This window comes from Chiloscyllium plagiosum, unplaced genomic scaffold (genome assembly GCF_037043375.1).
Source record: "Chiloscyllium plagiosum isolate Xiang-an unplaced genomic scaffold, Cpla_swu_hap1 HiC_scaffold_37, whole genome shotgun sequence".
Taxonomy (NCBI): Eukaryota; Metazoa; Chordata; class Chondrichthyes; order Orectolobiformes; family Hemiscylliidae; genus Chiloscyllium; species Chiloscyllium plagiosum.
This window is the reverse complement of record NW_028270175.1, coordinates 1,395,759-1,414,677: the sequence shown is the minus strand read 5'-3', so window position 1 is coordinate 1,414,677 and position 18,919 is coordinate 1,395,759. Positions and strand designations below refer to the sequence as shown.

The window sequence follows — 18,919 nt, the reverse complement described above, 5'->3', positions numbered from 1 at the left end:
GTAACATCTTATAAACACACCCTTGGCAAAGGCTAATGCAGTCAAATAGATTGTCTCACATGCAATTCTAGCAGCAGGAGGAGAACCCGAGCTTCTAGGTGTAACAGAGAGAGGAATGAGAGCTTCCACATCCAGCTTCAAGACCCCAGCGATTACAAAAAGCTGAAGCTGAAAATCCTGGTTCTGTGGGATTTTGACTCCACCCATTCAGGCTGCTTCTATTGTTCCAAGTTAAAAAAAGTGAAAACCAAGACCTCACAAGCTGTTTACTTTATTGGCTTTGGAGCAGACTGCCCAGTCCCTCTGTCTCAACCTTTCTTCATTAAAAAAAGGTTAAATAGACTCTTAAAGCCATTGTGTCATCATAACGGATTGGACCAGGCTGCAGCATCTTTGCTTGATGTTTTAGTGCTTACTCACTTTGGGTTCACAGCATCCCTGCTTTGTTTTGCATTTTTGCACATTTCCCTCCCTCATCCAGAGCTTCAAGGCTCATAGAACGTTTGTTTTCAGCTGCCTTTAGTGCAGAGACACAGCCAGTGAGCAGTCAAAGGGGTGGACGTGTTGATGTCCAACATCAAGTGATGGCAATGACATACCTGTGCCAGCAGCTGATTGGACAAGGGCACTGCCCACGTGCAGTGAGCAGCCAGAGCTCATCATAAAAGGGAAGTACTCAGTTCATCTCAAAAGAGCTCCCATTCAGCCAGGGGTCACGGAGACAGTGCATCAAGGGGGAGCTCTGATATCAGTGCAGGGCTTTGGCAGAGTCAGTCAGCTGGTGACAGTCAGGTTGTCTATACCTCAATAATCTGAGCCCTGAGGCTCCAATGCATGAGTGCTTATTCCAGGAAACTGTAAACATCACTCAGGGACATCTGTCCAGGTCAGTCAAATGAATGGTCTATCATGAGTCCTGGAGTCCATCCACAAAAAGTCAGAGTTATCAGAAACCAATGTAGTGGGAGGGAAAGTGGAGAGAGATTTCTAACCAACCTGTTCCAAGATGCTATTACACTCCTCTGGAGTAGGTGGGATTTGAACCTCAGCCTCTTGGCTCAGAGGTAGGGACACTACCACTGCCACACCAGAGCTCTGGGAAGGTGGTGATTCACTCATGGGAAATGGAGGCAGCTGAAAGGTAGGGAATAATAATAAAGGGAGGAAACTCAACATAAAGAGGAGAGGAGAGGACAGCGTATGGGAGGAAGTGGATCAATATGAGGAGGTGGTGGGTCTCATTAACAGTCAGCACCAGATGGAGGGATACTGAAGTCCTAATTGGATCTAAAGGGCAGTTAGAGTCAACCATGTTGCTGTGGCTCTGGAGTCACATGTAAGCCCAGACCGGGTAAAGACAGAAGATTTCCCTCCCTAAAGGACATGTTGGATTTTTTTGTTAATTGATAGTGGTACATGGTCACCATTAGACTAGCTTTTATACCTTTTTTCATTGAATTCACATTGCACATCTACCATGGTGGGATTCAAACCCAGACCAGCCATCGAGGCTTCTGGATTATGAGTGAAATGACCACAGCAAAGGCAGAAACCTATAACATAGGAGCAGGATTAGGCTATTCAATCTTTTTCCTCAATCACTTCCTGTGGCAAAGAATTACACAGGCTCACCACTCTCTGGGTGACAACATTTCTCCCCATCTCAGTCCAAAATGGCCTACTCCGTATCCTTAGACTGTGACCCCCACCCCCGGTTCTGGATTCTCTGTTCATTGGGAACAGCCTTCCTGCATTTACCCTGTCTAGTCCTGTCAGAAATTTGCAAATTTATATAAGATTTCCCCTCAGTCTCTGAACTCCAGTGAATGTAGTCCTCAGTGATCTAGCCTCTCCTCATATATCAGTGACACTATCCCAGGAATCAGTCAGGTAAACCTTCATTGCACTCCATCCATGACTAGAACATCCTTCTGCAGCTACAGAGACCAAAACTGCACACAGTATTCCAGGTGTGGTCTCACCAAGTCGGTGTACAATTGCAGCAAGACATCCTTGCTCCTGTATTCAAAACTTTTCGTTCCAAAGGCCAACATCCATTTCCCTTCTTCCCCACCTGCTGCACCTACACGGTTACTGTCACTGTCTAGTGTATACGGACACCCAGGTCTTGTTGCACCTTCCCTTTTCCCAATCTATCAGCATTCAGAAAATAATCTGCCTTCGTGTTTTTGCTCCTAAAGCAGATAAGCTCACATTTATCCATAAGACCATAAGACCATAAGACATAGGAGTGGAAGTAAGGCCATTCGGCCCATCATATCCATATCACACTACATCTATCATATATTTCCCCACTCACTCTGCCTGTCCAAATCACACTGAAACATTTCTGCATCCTGCTCACAGCTCACCTGCTCAACCAGCTTTGTGTTTTTTGCAAACTTGGGAATTCTATATTTGGTTCCCATCTTGTAATAATTAACATTTATGTGACTAGCTAGAATACAAACATTGTCCCCTGTGGTACTCACTGGTCACTGGCTGCCACTCAGGAAGTGGCCCACGTATTGCTATAGTTGGTGTCCTGCCTGTGAGGCAGTTCTTTGTGCATCTCAATACACTTCCCCCTCCCATGCACTGTCACCACAGGATAAAGGTCCCTGCTGCACATTAAAATAAGGAGCTAATACAAATCTTAAACAGATTTAATGTTCGATATTGCATCACACACTTAAATCCAAGGATATTGAAACTGAGTAAGTTTGACCATAACAGCAACCTATTGCTGATTGGTCAGCTGAAAGTCAGAATATCATTGAGGGGGCCCTCACTCTGCAATGATCTATACATCTGCAGTAATCTACACTGAACAGATTTATAGCAAGATAAGTCCTTCCTTCCAATTGTGAATGGAAGAAGGAGACAGGATAATTTAATGTCATGAGTGATATGAATGGTTATTCACCTGCAATCAAACTGCAAATATAGAACAACGAGAGTCCAAAAGGAAATGTATGAACGTAGTGATATGTCTTTCTGGCTGTGTAGCACTACGAGGTCAAATGGTCCGACAGTTACAATCAAATCCAAACACCTGCCTGAGGATGTAAACTACACTGAAGTCATCAAACTCAAATACCTTACAGCTGGGGCACCTTTATTAAAATAGCTTTGCTAATTGATGCAAAATAATCCTTCATCACAGTTCTGATGAAGAAATTAAATTAAAAATTAGAGTGCAGCATTAAAGTCAACCTTTGGAGCTTTGAAAAATTCTGAGAAAGGGAGGAGGCGTTAGTGGAGGACCACTTTCTGTTTCTGTCTCCTCTGTGTGGATGTCCTCTCATCATCTTGGCAGCATGGCCCATATCGACTGTGTAATCCCCGGTGCCAGTTTATAAACGTGGATATAACCCTGAGCATGTATTCATCAGCTCCTCAGGTAAGTAACAACTGTAACAATTTATTTCATTGCTAAAAAATGGCAAGGGTTGGGGGGAGGGGTGCATGGGTGATGTCAGCATATACAGAGAATAGGTCACAGCACGTGTTTTGGCACCAAAAAGTATCCTCCTAAGAGACAAATCAACTTTGAATCCATGATCTACACCAATATTGACTCTTGATACTTTAACTTGCAGAAGCAGTACTTGCTTGAATTTATTTTTTATTCAAGAGCTATTGATTAAGACAAATCTAAAGGTCATTGGCAACGTAGCAGCCACCTGACTGTTCCTCACGCATCTGCTGGTCCCAGTTTGATTCAGTAACAGGCAAATAGATGATCCAGCTCTTGAATCTGATTACTGCCCATTGCATTTATGTGGAGATTGGATAGAGCCTGATTCAAGTTCAATGGAATGATTTGTTCACAGTTACAGAATGACCATTTGTAGCAGAGCACGGCGGGTATCAAAACCTACATCTCAGCCTGTACCCGAATCTCTGCAAGTAAGAGATGAAAATGGTGACATCATTAAGAAAATTGAAAAGCAGTTTACTCAGTCATTCTTTCCTTGGTTCGAAATCTGAGCTTTACATGAAGCTGTAGTTATTGAAGTTTTCTTGAGTTTCGATCATTTAACATTAATGTTACAGATACAGAAGCATGCAGATGGCCCGATGACCTTTTCCATCACTGGACAATAGCAGAAGTACAGATTGTTGGATAATATTTTTGAAACAAGTAGCTAGGATTTTATTTCATCCATTGTAGAGATTTGTGCATCATTGGGCATGGCATAAGGAAACATCCGAGTGGTCGCTGCAGTATTTCAGAGAGCAGTCAGAACTATAGGTCTGGAGTCACATGGAGGCCAGACTGGGTAGGGATAGCAGATTTCCCTCCCTAAAGGACATTAATGAACCAGATGGGTTTTTAATAACTTTGCACTTTCATGATCACTACTTCTAATAATAGCTTCATTTAAAATTCCAGGTTTGATTTCAACTTGTATCTCTGGATCTTAAAACTTTATTGTTCTAGTCCTATAACATTATAGTCCTAAAAGAACACTATTACACTAGCCCTTGAACATTATTAAACTAGTTCTCGAACATTATTACACAACACCACAAGATTATTACAGTGCTTCCACTTGAATAAATATATTTTGCTGAATACAAAGTGAGGTAAATGAAAAGAAGAATAACCAGGATAAATGATCAGGAAGATATTGCGTTCGGTTAACAGAGGTATGGAGTGAAATATTGAGCAGTTTTACAATTATATTTGCAACAAATAAATTAAAAAGATTGCAGTACATTAAATCTAAAATCACAAATTGACTTAATGTCAAGTAATTAAAGTATAGCAAATATATTTCATGAATTCTTCCTTTTCAGTGACTTGGGATATTTCCCAGCCCAGAAGTTGAATTTCCAGGAAGACAGCAGCAAGAAATAGAAACTCCAAACAAAATAATCACTGGTGACCTAAAACAATATAGAAAATAGCACACGGTTTAGAAAAGGTTACTCATAGGTAATGTGCAATGCGGTCAACAGATCTGATCATGCTCTTGTCGCTATTTCCAAGAAATGGGAGTAATGGCTGAGATTTGGAAAGTATGCAACATACTATAAATCTTTACAAAAGGGCAAAGAGATGATTGAGTAAATTCCAGGCCAATAAACCTGATGCCTGTCTTCTGGAAAGGATTAGGATGTATTCCAGAAGCAAGGATAGTGGGATAAATGGCAAGAGGGAGTGGGCATTGATTTCAGTGAGAGGAGTTTCATTGAATATATTCAATGGAGTTGGCTGCGAAAATGATCAGTTCTCCTTGCTGCAAAGAGAAATTCTGAGATGGTGATATATTTAGATTTCTGGTAAGGTTTTTAGTGTGGAACCATGTGATTGATGAAATCATGCAATTGGAGCCAGATTTCTGAGTGGAGCCAGGAAAAGCAAAGGTTGATTGTGAATGAAGGTTATTTTTTATCATGGCAAGTGGCCATTGGTGGGGTTCCACTGGGCTCTGTGTCAGACCTATAATGTATATACACCTGAAATGGAGTGGGGAACAGGATCAGTTTGAGAAAAGTCAAACCAAACACAAGTGGACTTGTACAGCTTGGCAAGATGGATTGATTACTACAAAGTAGCATTTAATAGGGACAAGTAGAGGGTAATGGGATTGGCTAAGATAAATAAACCAGGGAATATCATTCTAATAGCAAAAGGCAACACAAATGAATGGCTAGGACTTTGCTGTGCTGTCAGTGAAACCAGCTGTACATGTGAACAAGTAGCAAAGCAATTTGACTCAGTCCTGAAGTGTGCAGCTTAGAGAACAAATCCCAGGAGATGATAATGCATCTGTACAAGACCCAGGTACAGCCAATGCCTAGAATAGGGACAATCCTCTTTACTCTGTACATTAAAGTAAGCTTGCTTCAAAACCCATTTTGTTTTTCTGCATTGAACTGATATGTGGCTTAGTGAATGATAACCAATGTTAACAATAGCATTTCATTCAGCAACTTGATATTGTGGACTTTGATTAAATAAAATTGTCAAGGTCACAAGCCTCAAATCTCCTGTGGACATAAGGGTTGGGTTAACGATGATGAAAGTTCCAGTGTCTGCCCGAAGGTGGTTGGACAGGTCCCACTGAAATACAATAAAGGGAAGAAAGAAAACAGTATAAATGGAATGCAGTGAAAAAGATAAAATCCCTGCAAATGCAGCCACCTCCGGTTTAATGTAACACAGCTTGATGGAACATGGGCTCTTTCTTCATGGCTTCAACACAGCAGAGGAAGCCATAGGCACTTTTCCAAACTCATCTTGGCAGAGTGTTCTGGTTACCATGAATCATGTCTGAGTTTCTGATCTGTTTTACTTCGCTCTCTGGCCAATTTTGTTTCTCACACTTCACCCACAAGGACACAATGTTTAATCTTTTACTGAAATGCACACAAACAAAGATGGCACTGTAATTCAAAGTGTGCAGGTTTCCCACTCTCCAAGAAATGAAAGGTACAGACTGAAAGGAAAGACTTGCATTTATATAGCCTCAGAATATCTCACAGGGCTTTGTGTCAATGACCTGAGCTTTTATGAGATGTGAAATGTACTGAAGTCATGAAGAGACAGTGTTGTTGGCATTCAGTGAATGCTTGTCAGTCTGGCTTCCTGTTTCTGTTACTATTCGATTTTGGTGGCTGCTCTTGTGTTAACTCGTCTGAAACATGAGTTATTGGAATTTGCCCCATCATAGATTTGAATCATAAATATATTAAGCAATGGATTAAGCTCATTGAGATTGGAGGTAGAGTTAATCACTGGTTACAATAAGCTGATGGCGAATTCTTGAGTATCTATCCTCTGAGCTGTGACTATTGAAGATGGTATTTCTTGAACTCTGAAGATGTGACTATTGTAAATAGACAGTTAACAAAACTAATGTTCAGGTTTTACTGAAAGAAGTTGAATTGTTGAATCACATTCCAAGTCCTGCCTAAGAATTCATGGGTGTTTTATGCTGGAAAACTAAAACAACTTGCTATTGATGATAATGTCTTAATATTGGAAAAGATAAACACTTCTTCTATTGATTTGAAATAATCCTATTTTTGATACTAAGCAGACGACATAATCAAACCACCTTAGCAAAAGGATAATTGGTTACAAATAGTGGTCTATTAACTGCCATTGAATGGTATCATGATACTTATGTTCCTTTTGCTATGACCCACTCTGCTCAGGTGGTGGCCTCCTGTTACTGCTGTGAAGCTTCATGAGCATCAGTAAAGCTTTCTCTACCTTAACCAACATTAACATAATTCCACCTGCTCCAGCCCAGCAATGTGGGAACCCTGAGAAGGTTCTGGTGCAGTCGTGGAGATAGTGAGTGCAGCGTCACGTCAGTAACCAAGACACCCTGGAATTTTCTTCACATTCATTCATGGCATATGGGCATCACTGGCACAATCAGCATTTATTACTCAGAGGGCAGTTAAAAGTTAACCATATTGCTGTGGTCTGGAGTCACATGTAGATCAGACCACATAAGGATGGCAGATTTCCTTCCCTAAAGGACATTAGTGAACCATAGAGTCATAGAGATGTACAGCATGGAAACAGGCCTTTCGGTCCAACCCATCCATGCTGACCAGATATCCCAACCAAATCTAGTCCCACCTGCCAGCACCGGCCCATATCCCTGTAAACCCTTCCTATTCATATACCCATCCAATGCCTCTTAAATGTTGTAATTGTACCAGCCTCCACCACATTCTCTGACAGCTCATTCCATACACCTACCACCCTCTGCGTGAAAAAGTTGCCCCTTAGGTCTCTTTTATATCTTTCCCCTCTCACCCTAAACCTATGCCCTCTAGTTCTGGACTCCCTGACTCCAGGGAAAAGACTTTGTCTATTTATCCATCCATGCCCCTCATAATTTTGTAAACCTCTATAAGATCACCCCTCAGCCTCCGACGCTCCAGGGAAATCAGCCCCAGCCTGTTTAGCCTCTCCCTGTAGCTCAGATCCTCCAATCCCTGATCAGGTCCTGGGGATTTATCCACATTTAACTGTTTCAAGACGTCCAGCACTTCCTCCTCTGTAATCTGGACATTTTGCAAGATGTCACCATCTATTTCCCTACAGTCTATATCTTCCATATCCTTTTCCACAGTAAATACTGATGCAAAATATTCATTTAGTATCTCCCCCATTTTCTGTGGCTCCACACAAAGGTCGCCTTGTTGATCTTTGAGGGGCCCTATTCTCTCCATAGTTACCCTTTTGTCCTTAATGTATTGTAAAACCCCTTTGGATTCTCCTTTGAAAAGTCTTGATCGCTTCTAAGCAACTTGTCCAAACTGTCACTCCAAACATTTGAGAGAGTAATTTGAACATAACTTAGTTGGCGAAAATCGCACGGGACCAACTGGAACGTGGTGCCTGGTTGTTGCTTTCTAAAACTGTACAACTGAGCAGCACGTAAACAAGTGTCGTACCTGACCTCATCACTTTATCACAACAGGTGAATGAACACCTGCAATCACTACAACCAAGCTCCAGATGGGGATTTCCCCAAAAATCAACAATAGTTTCATAGTCATCATTAAACTCTTATTTCTAAATTTCTATTGAATTCAAATTCCACCATCTGTCATGGTGGGATTCAAACCTCAGTCCCCAGAACATTATCTGGGTCTCTGAATAATAATACCATGGTAATGTCACTGGCCATCAGATCTCAGGCCAATGTTCTGGACACAGCAGCTGAGGAAATTTGAAATTGATTCATAAAATTGAAGTTGGAAAACTATCAATGATTGTTATAAAACTTGTCTGATTTGCTCATGTACTGTAGGGAAGGAAATCTGTTCTTACTTGGTTGAGCCTCTCCTGGTGATTCCAGACCCACAGCAATTGCCCTTTGAAATTGGTGACCAAGTCACTCAGCTCAAGGGCAATCAAGGACGGACAATAAATCCTGGCTCTGTCCAATGATGCCAACATCTCATCAAAGAATTTTTTTAAAAATCATCATCCCCACCTGATATCCACTGCCAGGATCACTGGCTTCCTGATGTTTTGTGGGGAGGGGGAAATGGGGAAGTGTGACTACATCGAGGCTGACCACACTCCTGAGCAAAGAGAAGCTGAAGATTCCTACATCATTATTCAGAGATTGGGGCAGCTCATTCAGAAACTAGGATCTTGTGTGACAGAGCCTTTTCGAGATGGGTTGCTTGAATAAACTGGGAAGTTACATTACTGCATCAAAGGCAACCATTTAAAGAAAGATTCTGGGTAATCCAACATGTAAGACGAGAAAACATTTTGTGCCTGATGAGGAGTCACCAAATTGAAAACATCCCTTCTGTTTCTCTCTGCACTGATGCTGCCAGACCTGCTGAGTTTCTCCAGCAGTTTCCATTTTAGTTCCTTATCCCGCGGGAGGAGCCTGAAAAACAAAGCTGGCTATGTTCATGTGCAGGTTCTCAGGGTTACGCTCAGTACATGACACTGAGAATGGAAGAATGCCCCTTAAAAGCCAGCCCATGCCTTTGACCCCCTTGTCCCCCACCTCTGTCCATAGCCCTCTCTTACTCACCAGTAGTCAGGGTTCCTGGGCCTGGGGTTTGTAGTGCGGGCAGCTAACCCCACACCCTCAAGGGGTTAGTGAAGAGCCTCAGGTCTATCATTGGCCAGTAACTCCCGATGTGTGGAATTTATTTGCCCCGACTGAGGGTTGGTCTTCCCCAAAGGAGATGACGAAAGTTTTACACCAGTTTTGCACATTATTTTTTAATGAACCTGATCAGGGATGTTCTAGTACATCTTTGGGGTGGGTGGGGCTTGAACCTGGGTTGTCTGATTCAGAGGTAAGGACATTACCACTATGCCACCAGAACCACCACTGTCACCGGCTCAGTATCAGTAAGTGAGACCACTGCTGCTTGGATGAAGTTCCAACCTTGAAAAAGATATTTCCTGAGGCAGTGCCATTGCAAAGTGACAGATTGTGTTTGATATTATTCACATCTCTTTGTATCTGGAAGATTTTCAACATTCTGATGTAATAACGTTCAGGATGACCCAGATGCCTCTTTCTGCCCCTAACTAATCCCAATCCCATCTTTTTCCCCTCACCCTGATCTCCCCTTGCTCCATCTTCCCCACCCATCTCCATCTCCACCCCCACGCCTACCTCTATCCCTATTCCAATCTCCCACTCCCATTTCCAACCCACCTCCACCCCCAACTCCGAACTCCAACCCCGACCCCCAACACTACCTTCCTAAAACCATAAGGTATGGGGGAAGAAGTAAGCCATTCTTTTACTGATTAAAAATCTGTCTTTCCCTATCCCCAACTCCCTTGCTCGCGTACCATACCTCCCTTCACCATCTCTCCCATCTCTCACCACATCTCCCCCATCCCTTGCCCCATCCCCATCTCTCACCCTATCTCCCCCATCCCACACCCCATCTCCCCATCTCTCACCCCATCTCCCCATCCCACACCCCATCTCCCCCATCTCTCACTCCATCTCCCCATCCCACACCCCATCTCCCCATCTCCCCATCCCTCACCCCATCTCCCCATCCCTCACCCCATCTCCCCATCCCTCACATCATCTCCCCATCCCTCACCCCATCTCCCCATCCCTTGCCCCATCTCCCATCTCTCACCCCATCTTGCCATCCCTCACCCCATCTCCCCCATACATCACCCCATCTCCCCATCCCTCACCCCATCGCCCCCAGTCTCTCCCCCAGCCTCTCCCTTCCCCTCACCCAGTCTCTCAGCCCATTTCCCCCAATCTCCCCTAGTCTCTCACCCCATCTTCCCCCCACCCCATCTCTCAGCCCATTTCCCCAATCTCCCCTAGACCCTCACACCCATCTCCCCCCCCGACCGCCCCCCCCCAGCCCATTTTCCCCAGTCTCCCCCAGTCCCTCAACCCATCTTCCCCCTCCCCCAGTCTCTCAGCCCATTTCCCCATTGGACAGTTGGCTGGTAAAGAATTCCCAAAGTCAGGAATGAGCCAGATTCATTACCCTTGGCTTTCTGTGGGGGTGATGGTCCAATCAGATCCTGGAGTACGGAGGGTGGGGAAATTGTCGCTGGGATCCCTCTCACTGATTGGATGATTTAATGGGAATGGACTTGTAGTAAGCCTCAGTGTCGGGGGGGAACACCTTCTCAGGAGGGGAGAGCACGGGCAGCCAGAGACTGTCTTCGCTGAGCCCTACATTGTTGCCTGGGTCAGTCCCAGAATAGTGTGTGAATCCATGGACCCCAAATTCCTACACAGCAGCTGTGTGTTAACCTGAGTCCGACCGGACCGTCTCTATTAGCCAATAGCACACATCATTACTCATTAAACATTTCAAACAAAGTGTGAGAAAGCAAGAGAGAGGGGAGGGGGCTTGTCTTGAGGGAAGATGTGGAGGATTAATTCTCCGCTCCATTGTGTGTGTGCAGTCCATAGAGCCATGTTCTCATCATCAGCCGTGGGACTGTTTGATCTTCCTTCTCAAAGTAATGTTGCCTCCTGGAGGAGAGTGACTGAGAGAGGGTCGGGTCTTCTGTTTCTCGCACAGCTTTTGTTGGGGAAGGCTGCTGCTGTCGGCGGACGGTGGCTGCGCCTGGATTCAGTTTGGAGTGTGTGCAAGTTGACAGTATACTTCAGCAGCTGCAGCAGGCAGCTCAGAGGAAGAGAGAGAGACAGAGATATCCGGAGAGAGAGACCCAGTCCAGGCAGGCACCATTGAGAGCTGCTGGCATGCCTGCCAGGAATATTAAAATCCGAGCTCTGGTCATCTTAATCAGCCTGCTTCACAGAACAAGGAGGAAGAAGTGCCTAAGGTACAGCTGTTTGTTTTCTCTCCTTACCCCCTTCTTTAGTTTGAAATGAAAGTTCCTGGAACTGATTCAAAGCTGCAAATGACTAAGTGAGGGGCGCCAGCAGCAGAATGAAACCACACTGTGCTTCCTCGCTGCAAGATACAGACCTTTTGCAGATTTATGTTTAGTTTTCGGATTGAAAACTGATTGGCTGTATCAGAGGGAATCACATGGGGAAATTCCCAACCACGCATTGTGCAAGCTAGGTTGACTACTTCCTAACCATAGAGCTTGCTTATTTATAACACATGATATTTAGTGTTTTATGCAAGGTGTATCCTTTTAAAAAAACCCAGATGCTATTCCTTTAGTGGAGAAGTGTAAAACTGGCACAGTTGCACATGTTAAGCAGAACTAATCACTTGGGTAACAGCTGACTGCAGAGTTCAGTGAGTTCCTGTGTCCTGCGCTGCCTTAGTTTCTCAACATGAGGGAAGAAACAGACCAGGGAACCCTGGCTGATCCCCTTATGGAAAAGGGGCAAGCTGCAGCTCCCAGGTCACCAACCCCAGCAAGAGGTGAAACTTGGATTCCAGCTATATTTTTTGAACTGACAGTCTGCTTGTGTGGTTGTTCTGACTGACTTAAGCTTCACTTCCATAAATATAGTTCCTGAGGCTGGGACAGTTGTTCTTTGTCTGAAATCTTGTAACAAGAGCTGCGTTTGAAAATAGCAGTGGTACTGAATAAATTTTAACAGGAAGATGAAAATATTTTTCGTACCTAATTAAAGTTCTGGGACATGGAGAAACATTTATCTCGCTGAATATTTTGGCAAGTGAGATCTATAACCAGTTCCTGTGGGTCCCACAGTTACCAGTACAAGGTGTGAACTGAACTGCTTCACAACCAAGATGACAAGGCTGTAAGGAAGCAGAAAAGCTTGTGTTTTAAAGAAGCGACTAGGACAGCTTTTCCTCTAGAGAATAAAAACAGCTTAGAAATAGTAAAAAAAAGGAAAATTGAGTCTGTATAGAAATTTTGTGAAAATGTTCTATTGTTTGCTTGACTTCTTTATAAAAACTTATTGAAGATAAAGTGATTAATTTAATGGTGAAATAGATGTTTCTGCTTCAGTTTTGACTACCACTCATTGTGATGTGCTTCAACAGAATAATGAGTAGTCAGCTCATCATCCTGACATGTCATTTATCAATCACAAGACAAGACTGGTTTTTACATGTCTAGCAAAAAAGAAGCTAGTATTAGAAAATAGAAACTTACTTAAGTTAAAATTGTCTAAACTCATTGTTTAGATCACATTTGAGTTACTCCTGGTTATCCATTATTCCCTGTTTATTCAGTGAAATTAGAAGGGAGTTTTCCTGCTGTAATGACCAAACCTTTATGGTACAACTACTATCTGTTTCTTTGGTACAAAAACCGGAAATGTTGCAAACACTGAGAGGGTCAGACAGCATCTGTGAAGAGAGAAACAGAATGAATGTTTCATAATGATCAGAAAGGATCTGATGAGAAGTTGCATTACTCACTCTGTTTCTGTCTCTTCATGACATTCTCGTTGCCAGCACACATCTTCCTTCAGTTAGTATTTGGTTGAGCTCACTCTTTGTACTAAAGATGAAACCAGAGATGGATTGTGGGTCCCTAACTGAAGACACAGGACACTGCTATTTTCAGTCTAAATATAGTATTCCAAAAGCCCTGTGAATCCCAATATTCCATCAAACTAATTGTGTTCAACTCAGTAACAAAAACAGAAGTTGCCGCCAGATCTGCTATGTTTCTCCAGCAATATCTGGGGCTTTTTTCAGATTTCCATCAATCACAGTTCTTTGTTTTATTTTAGTGTTCCATTCAGTCCTAGATTGCAGTTCCTGAAATGTGGCAGTTTAAGATGTTGGAAGCACGTTTTCCCACTGACAATCAATTCCCAGATCGAGTGTTGACAACGAGTTTACATTAGACTCTTGTCCTGTCATTGGGCTGCACTTGCCACCTGCTGGGTGTTTAATGTCACTACAAGGGCAGCCTAGATGCTGGGAAAGAACACTGTGTCAGATAGAGAACACTGCAGCATGGCAAAGGACATAGATCATTTAAAAAAAAACAATGTCAAGATGTCAGATTCACAGTGATTGATGCTCTACATCAGTTGTAGATCTACATCAGTTACATCAAAATTAGACTGGAAACTCCATTATCTGCTGATTAATCTTGTTTTTTATTTGACACCTCTGGTGCTGCCAGTGTTGGACTGGGGTGGACATGGTCAGAAGTAACACAACACCAGATTATAGTCCAATAGGTTTGTTTGAAATCACAAGCATTTGGAGCCTTGCTCCTTTGTCAAGTGAAGTGACCTCACCTGATGAAGGAGCAGTGCTCCAAAAGCTTGTGATTTCAAACAAACCTATTGGACTATAATCTGGTGTTGTGTGACTTCTGACCTCGTGTTGCTAGTTATGGGTTATTTGTTGGTAGCAGACACATCACTTCAGTTAAAAGTGCTGCAGACTCATATCCATGTCAATGAGGAGTTCAGTTCTCACGTGAAAGCATTTGTTAAATGTAGAGAAAGATGTGGTCATCCTCTGTCAAGTGCAGAAGAACTTCTTAAACTTCAACAGAGAATGGTGGAGAAACTCAGCAAGTCGGGCGGCATATGTGCAGAGAGAAACAGAGTTAATGTTTTGAGTCCAGTGACCCTTCTTCCAAACTTCAGTTCTAACTTCTAACTGTCTCCTTTCTAAAGTTTTACAGCCTCATCTATTCTATGCCTTCCCTTTTGTTGCACATGTTGCTTGCAGCCTTTCCACACGTGTCTGACAACGAACATCCCGAAAGCAGATGTTTAGTATCTCCATACTATCTGTGGGAGCTTGCTGTGTTCAAATTGGGTACTCTGTTTCCAAGATTACATCAAGGCTTCATGTTCAGAAAGAAATGTTCACTGGTTGTTTGAGACATCCTGATGTCAGGAACACTGTCCTATAAATGCAAGGTTTTCTTTTAATAACCTCTTGCTGGGGCATCCCTAGCTGTTACTTTATTCAGAACAAACTCTAGTTATTCAAAGGATTAAGTCAGTTGTCACTCCAAGATCATTTGATGAGTTTGGGTTGGATTTTTGCTGACAGGGGCATGTGGTAAAACCTACCTTCGATTCAGAGATTTTCTACATATATATTTTCTCAATGCTGGGTTTTATTAAAGCGGGGTAGGGGTACATTGAGCACAGGAGCAAGGAGGTTAGATGAATATATATAAAACATGAGCTCAATCTCACCTGGAGTAGCGCATCACCACTTTAAAAAGTAGAAGGGATTTATGAGAATGGTTTCAGAAATAACTCCAGTGGAGTCAGGTTCAGCAGAGGCATTCCAGAGGGAATCAGATCAGTATCTGAAAAGGTTAAGATGCTCATGGCTAGAGGGCGGAGGAGGGAGAGTGGCATTAGGGACACTTGCTGTTTGGAGAGCTGAGACCGTGGGAACGGATGGACCGTGCTAAAATCATTTTGTGATTTCCAGTTTTTGTTCTAAAATTTCATCCCACGTTCTTTGAGATTTTTTTGTTAAATCATAGCACTCCATTCTGACCCAGATTTCAGGTTGAAATCTATCAGAAAGGTAATTGTGTTGTCACTGACCTTCACAATAAAATTCTTTATTGTCAATGAAATCCTGCATGCAGTATAGGAACCAAGGTCAATGAGGTAGTAGAGAGTGTGGTGTTGGAAAAGCACAGCAGGTCAGGCAGCATCTGAGGAGCAGGAGAATCGAAGTTTCAGACATAAGCCCTTCATCAGGAATGAGGCTCGTGGGCCAGGGGGCTGAGAGATAAATGGGAGGGGGGTCGGTCTGTGGGAAGGGGAGATGAGTGCAATAGATGGATGGAGGTGGGGAAATGGTGATAGGTCAGAGAGGAGGGTGGAGCCTCCTCAGCCATTACCAGAGCCAATGAGCTAGTAGTGCAGATAGAAATTGGCAGGTACAATGTTGTGGGTATCACATGGCTGCAAGGGGATCAGGGCTGGGAACTAAATATCCAAGGAAACACATTCTATTGAGAGGACAGGCCGAGGGGTAGAGGGGTGAGATTGCATTCGTGGTAAGAAATTAAATTAAATTGACAGCAAGAAGTGATATAGAGTTGGAAGGTGCAGAGTCTGTGCTGATGGTGTTAAGGAACCACAAAGGAAAAAAGACCCTGATGTAAGTTATATCCAGGACCACTGGCAGAGTCAGGATGTGTGGAGGAAAATACATTGGGGAAATCAAGTTGGGAGCAGATCCCAAGAAAAATAATTCACAAAATATCTGCAAGATGGGTTTTTAAAGTAGCTTGTGTTCGAGCCCACTAGGGAACAGGTGATTCTGGATTTGGTGATGTGTAATGAGGCAGACTCAATTAGGTCACATGAGAAAAAAAACTATGGAGTAGTTCATTAAAGGAGTGCACTGCCTGAAAATGTGATGGAAGCAGACTCAATTGAGGCATTCAAGAGGGGCATCGGATGGTTATTTGTGTAAAAATGGTATACAGGGATATGGGGAAAAGGCAGGAGATTAGCCCTCAGTACTAGAACCAGTGTAGGCATGATGGGCCAAATGGCTTCCTTCTGCAATGTAACATTTCCCTGATTCTGAGACTGCAGTTTCATCTGGTTTCTGGCTCAGTAAAAGAATTTAATCTTCAAATATCCTCACAAACCAATTCATTTGAAGTTTGGATCAGATCAGATCACAAGAAGAAGAGCCAGCCATTTGGGTGAAAGGAAAAGCTTGTCACTTTGAACCAAGGCTCGATATCGAGTCATTCAGCAATTCTCATTGTTTATACCAGAATCAATACCATTTTAACAGGAACCAAACATTCACTAATGGCCTGACTGGGCTAAGTGTGCAGACAGCTGTCAATATCACAGCATCCCTCAATGCAACATTTGTCAAAAGATTTGCTATTTGTTCTGTGCCTTTCAAGCATTTTCTTACATTTTGGTATTCTGTTGCAATATGCAGATTTAATTTGAATGGCTAAGTTCAGTTAAATGATAGATCAGACAGGATTACCATCACCTTGAATCCCATTCAATGGCGGAATAGGCTCGGAGCTCAATGGACTGCTCCTGTTCATACATTTAAATGATACAAATAAATAGCTTTTGTAAAAATTGCCTTGTGTGAGAGTGTAGGAGAAAGTGAAGACCACAGATGCTGGAGGTCAGAGTCAATGAGTGTGGTACTGGAAAGGTCAGGCAGCATCTGAGGAGCAGGAGAGTCGACGTTTTGGCATAAGCCCTTCCTGATGAAGGGCTTATATCGACTCTCCTGTTCCTCAAATGCTACCTGACTGGAACCACACTCTTCGCCGTACGTGAGAGTACCTCTGTTTGAATTTCTGGAGACAATTGTACCTTAAATATGTGACAGAGCGATTTGGATAAATCATCAGCACCCTCATTGACCACCTCACTGACAAGAATGATGCTGTATTAAATCTGTGCCATATTTGTTTCTGTTTTCCCTCTGGACTGTAAATGTAACACTGTCTGTATTGATTCTGGATCAGTGGTGCTGGAAGAGCACAGCAATTCAGGCAGCATCCGACGAGCAGCAAAATCGACATTTCGGGCAAAAGCCCTTCATCAGGAATAAAGGCAGAGAGCCTGAAGCGTGGAGAGATAAGCTAGAGGAGGGTGGGGGTGGGGAGAGAGTAGCATAGAGTACAATAGGTCAGTGGGGAAGGAGATGAAGGTGATAGGTCAGGGAGGAGAGGGTGGAGTGGATAGGTGGAAAAGGAGCTAGGCAGGTTGGACAAGTCCGGACAGGTCAAGGGGACAGTGCGGGCTGGAAGTTTGAAACTAGGATGAGGTGGGGGAAGGGGAAATGAGGAAGTTTTTACCAATGTCTGTATTGAGCTGAGTGAAAGATTTAATTTATTCATTCATAGGGCGTGGACATCTCTGGCTGTGTCAGTATTTGCTGCCAATCCCTTATTGTCCCTGACTGAGTAAGTGATGTTGGGTAGACTGATTTCTCAGACTGGACAGAATGATCAAGATGATCTGGTTCTGTAGTCCTCTGACCTGAAGGGTCACTGGTCCTGAAATGTTAACTCTGCTTTCTCTCCATACATGCTGTCAGACCTGCTGGGTTTTCCCAGCAATTTATGTTTTTGCTTCTGATTTTTGGTTCTTTGGTTTCCTGGCTATTTGTCTGTCCATCTTGAGCAGTTCCAGAACAAATTCCAATGGTCTGGTGCATTGCCCTCTGTTGTATTGAGAAGCTCAGGATGGGTCAGTTCTTGGCTGGGTTTTGTTTTCCCTCTGGAATTAGCTACCTTCGCTCCGATGGGCAATGGGACCTTTTCTGTTTAATATAATATAGCCTAGTTTCCTGCTCCTTATTTTATTAATAATTAGATGGTAATTAGATGCTTAAATCATGTTGTAATTCTTGATGTTTAAACAGCACAGTGGGATTCACAGCACAGCCTGTAATTGTACCTTAGCAATGATGGTTAGCAGCACTGGTATCCTACTCAAGGAATTATATGTTACAAACAACACTATCACTATCCCGGGATATGTTCTGTCCCATCAGCAGGATCCCACTTGATCATAAAATCAAGTTTCATATTTATCGCATTTTACACTGGGTGAGTGGTGGGGTGCTATGGGGCAGTGAATTTTGTCCACTGTTTAATGTTGAGTTGTATAATGGAGTCCTGAGGCGTATATGCGCACACACAAAATATGATTAATAGAAAAAACGATGTGACACAAAGTTCCTGTTATGCTACTTTGCGATACTTCACAAAGCAGATTTTTTTGGCTTGCTTGCCTTATCCTTAAGGGAGTGGGATCCCTCAAAGCACTCCAGTAGTTTTCCTCTCCTGTCCTGATGGGATAGCGATGGTGGCCAATCAGAGATCAGCACAGGCATTGCTGAAACATCAGCTGCTGTGGATTGGACCACCATGTGCTCTGATCGCCTGTCATTCAATGCTGCTTTAGCCGAAATAGAGAAGCCATCATCAAATTTATCCAGGCCTTGAGGCACACTCAAACATTTCACAGCCTATTGGGTTCCCCTTGATTTGGTGTTGCCACTG

At 43.2% G+C, this 18,919-nt stretch overlaps 1 protein-coding gene across 12 annotated transcripts in view; it reads left to right on the top strand.

The window, feature by feature from the left end:
* The window catches only part of LOC122540477 (rap1 GTPase-activating protein 1), a 505,352-nt gene that overhangs the window by 297,189 nt on the left and 189,244 nt on the right, over positions 1 to 18,919 (top strand). For 2 of the 12 annotated variants that reach the window (XM_043676330.2, XM_043676336.2), the window contains exon 1: positions 11,685 to 11,800. The exons of 7 other annotated variants lie outside the window; for them this stretch is intronic. In XM_043676330.2, the coding sequence (XP_043532265.1) occupies positions 11,718 to 11,800 (83 nt within the window). In that variant the 5' untranslated portion in view covers positions 11,685 to 11,717. Of the gene's footprint in view, positions 1 to 11,684; positions 11,801 to 18,919 lie in introns of those variants that run through there. 3 more of the 12 variants (XM_043676335.2, XM_043676338.2, XM_043676341.2) reach the window with 3 other exon arrangements.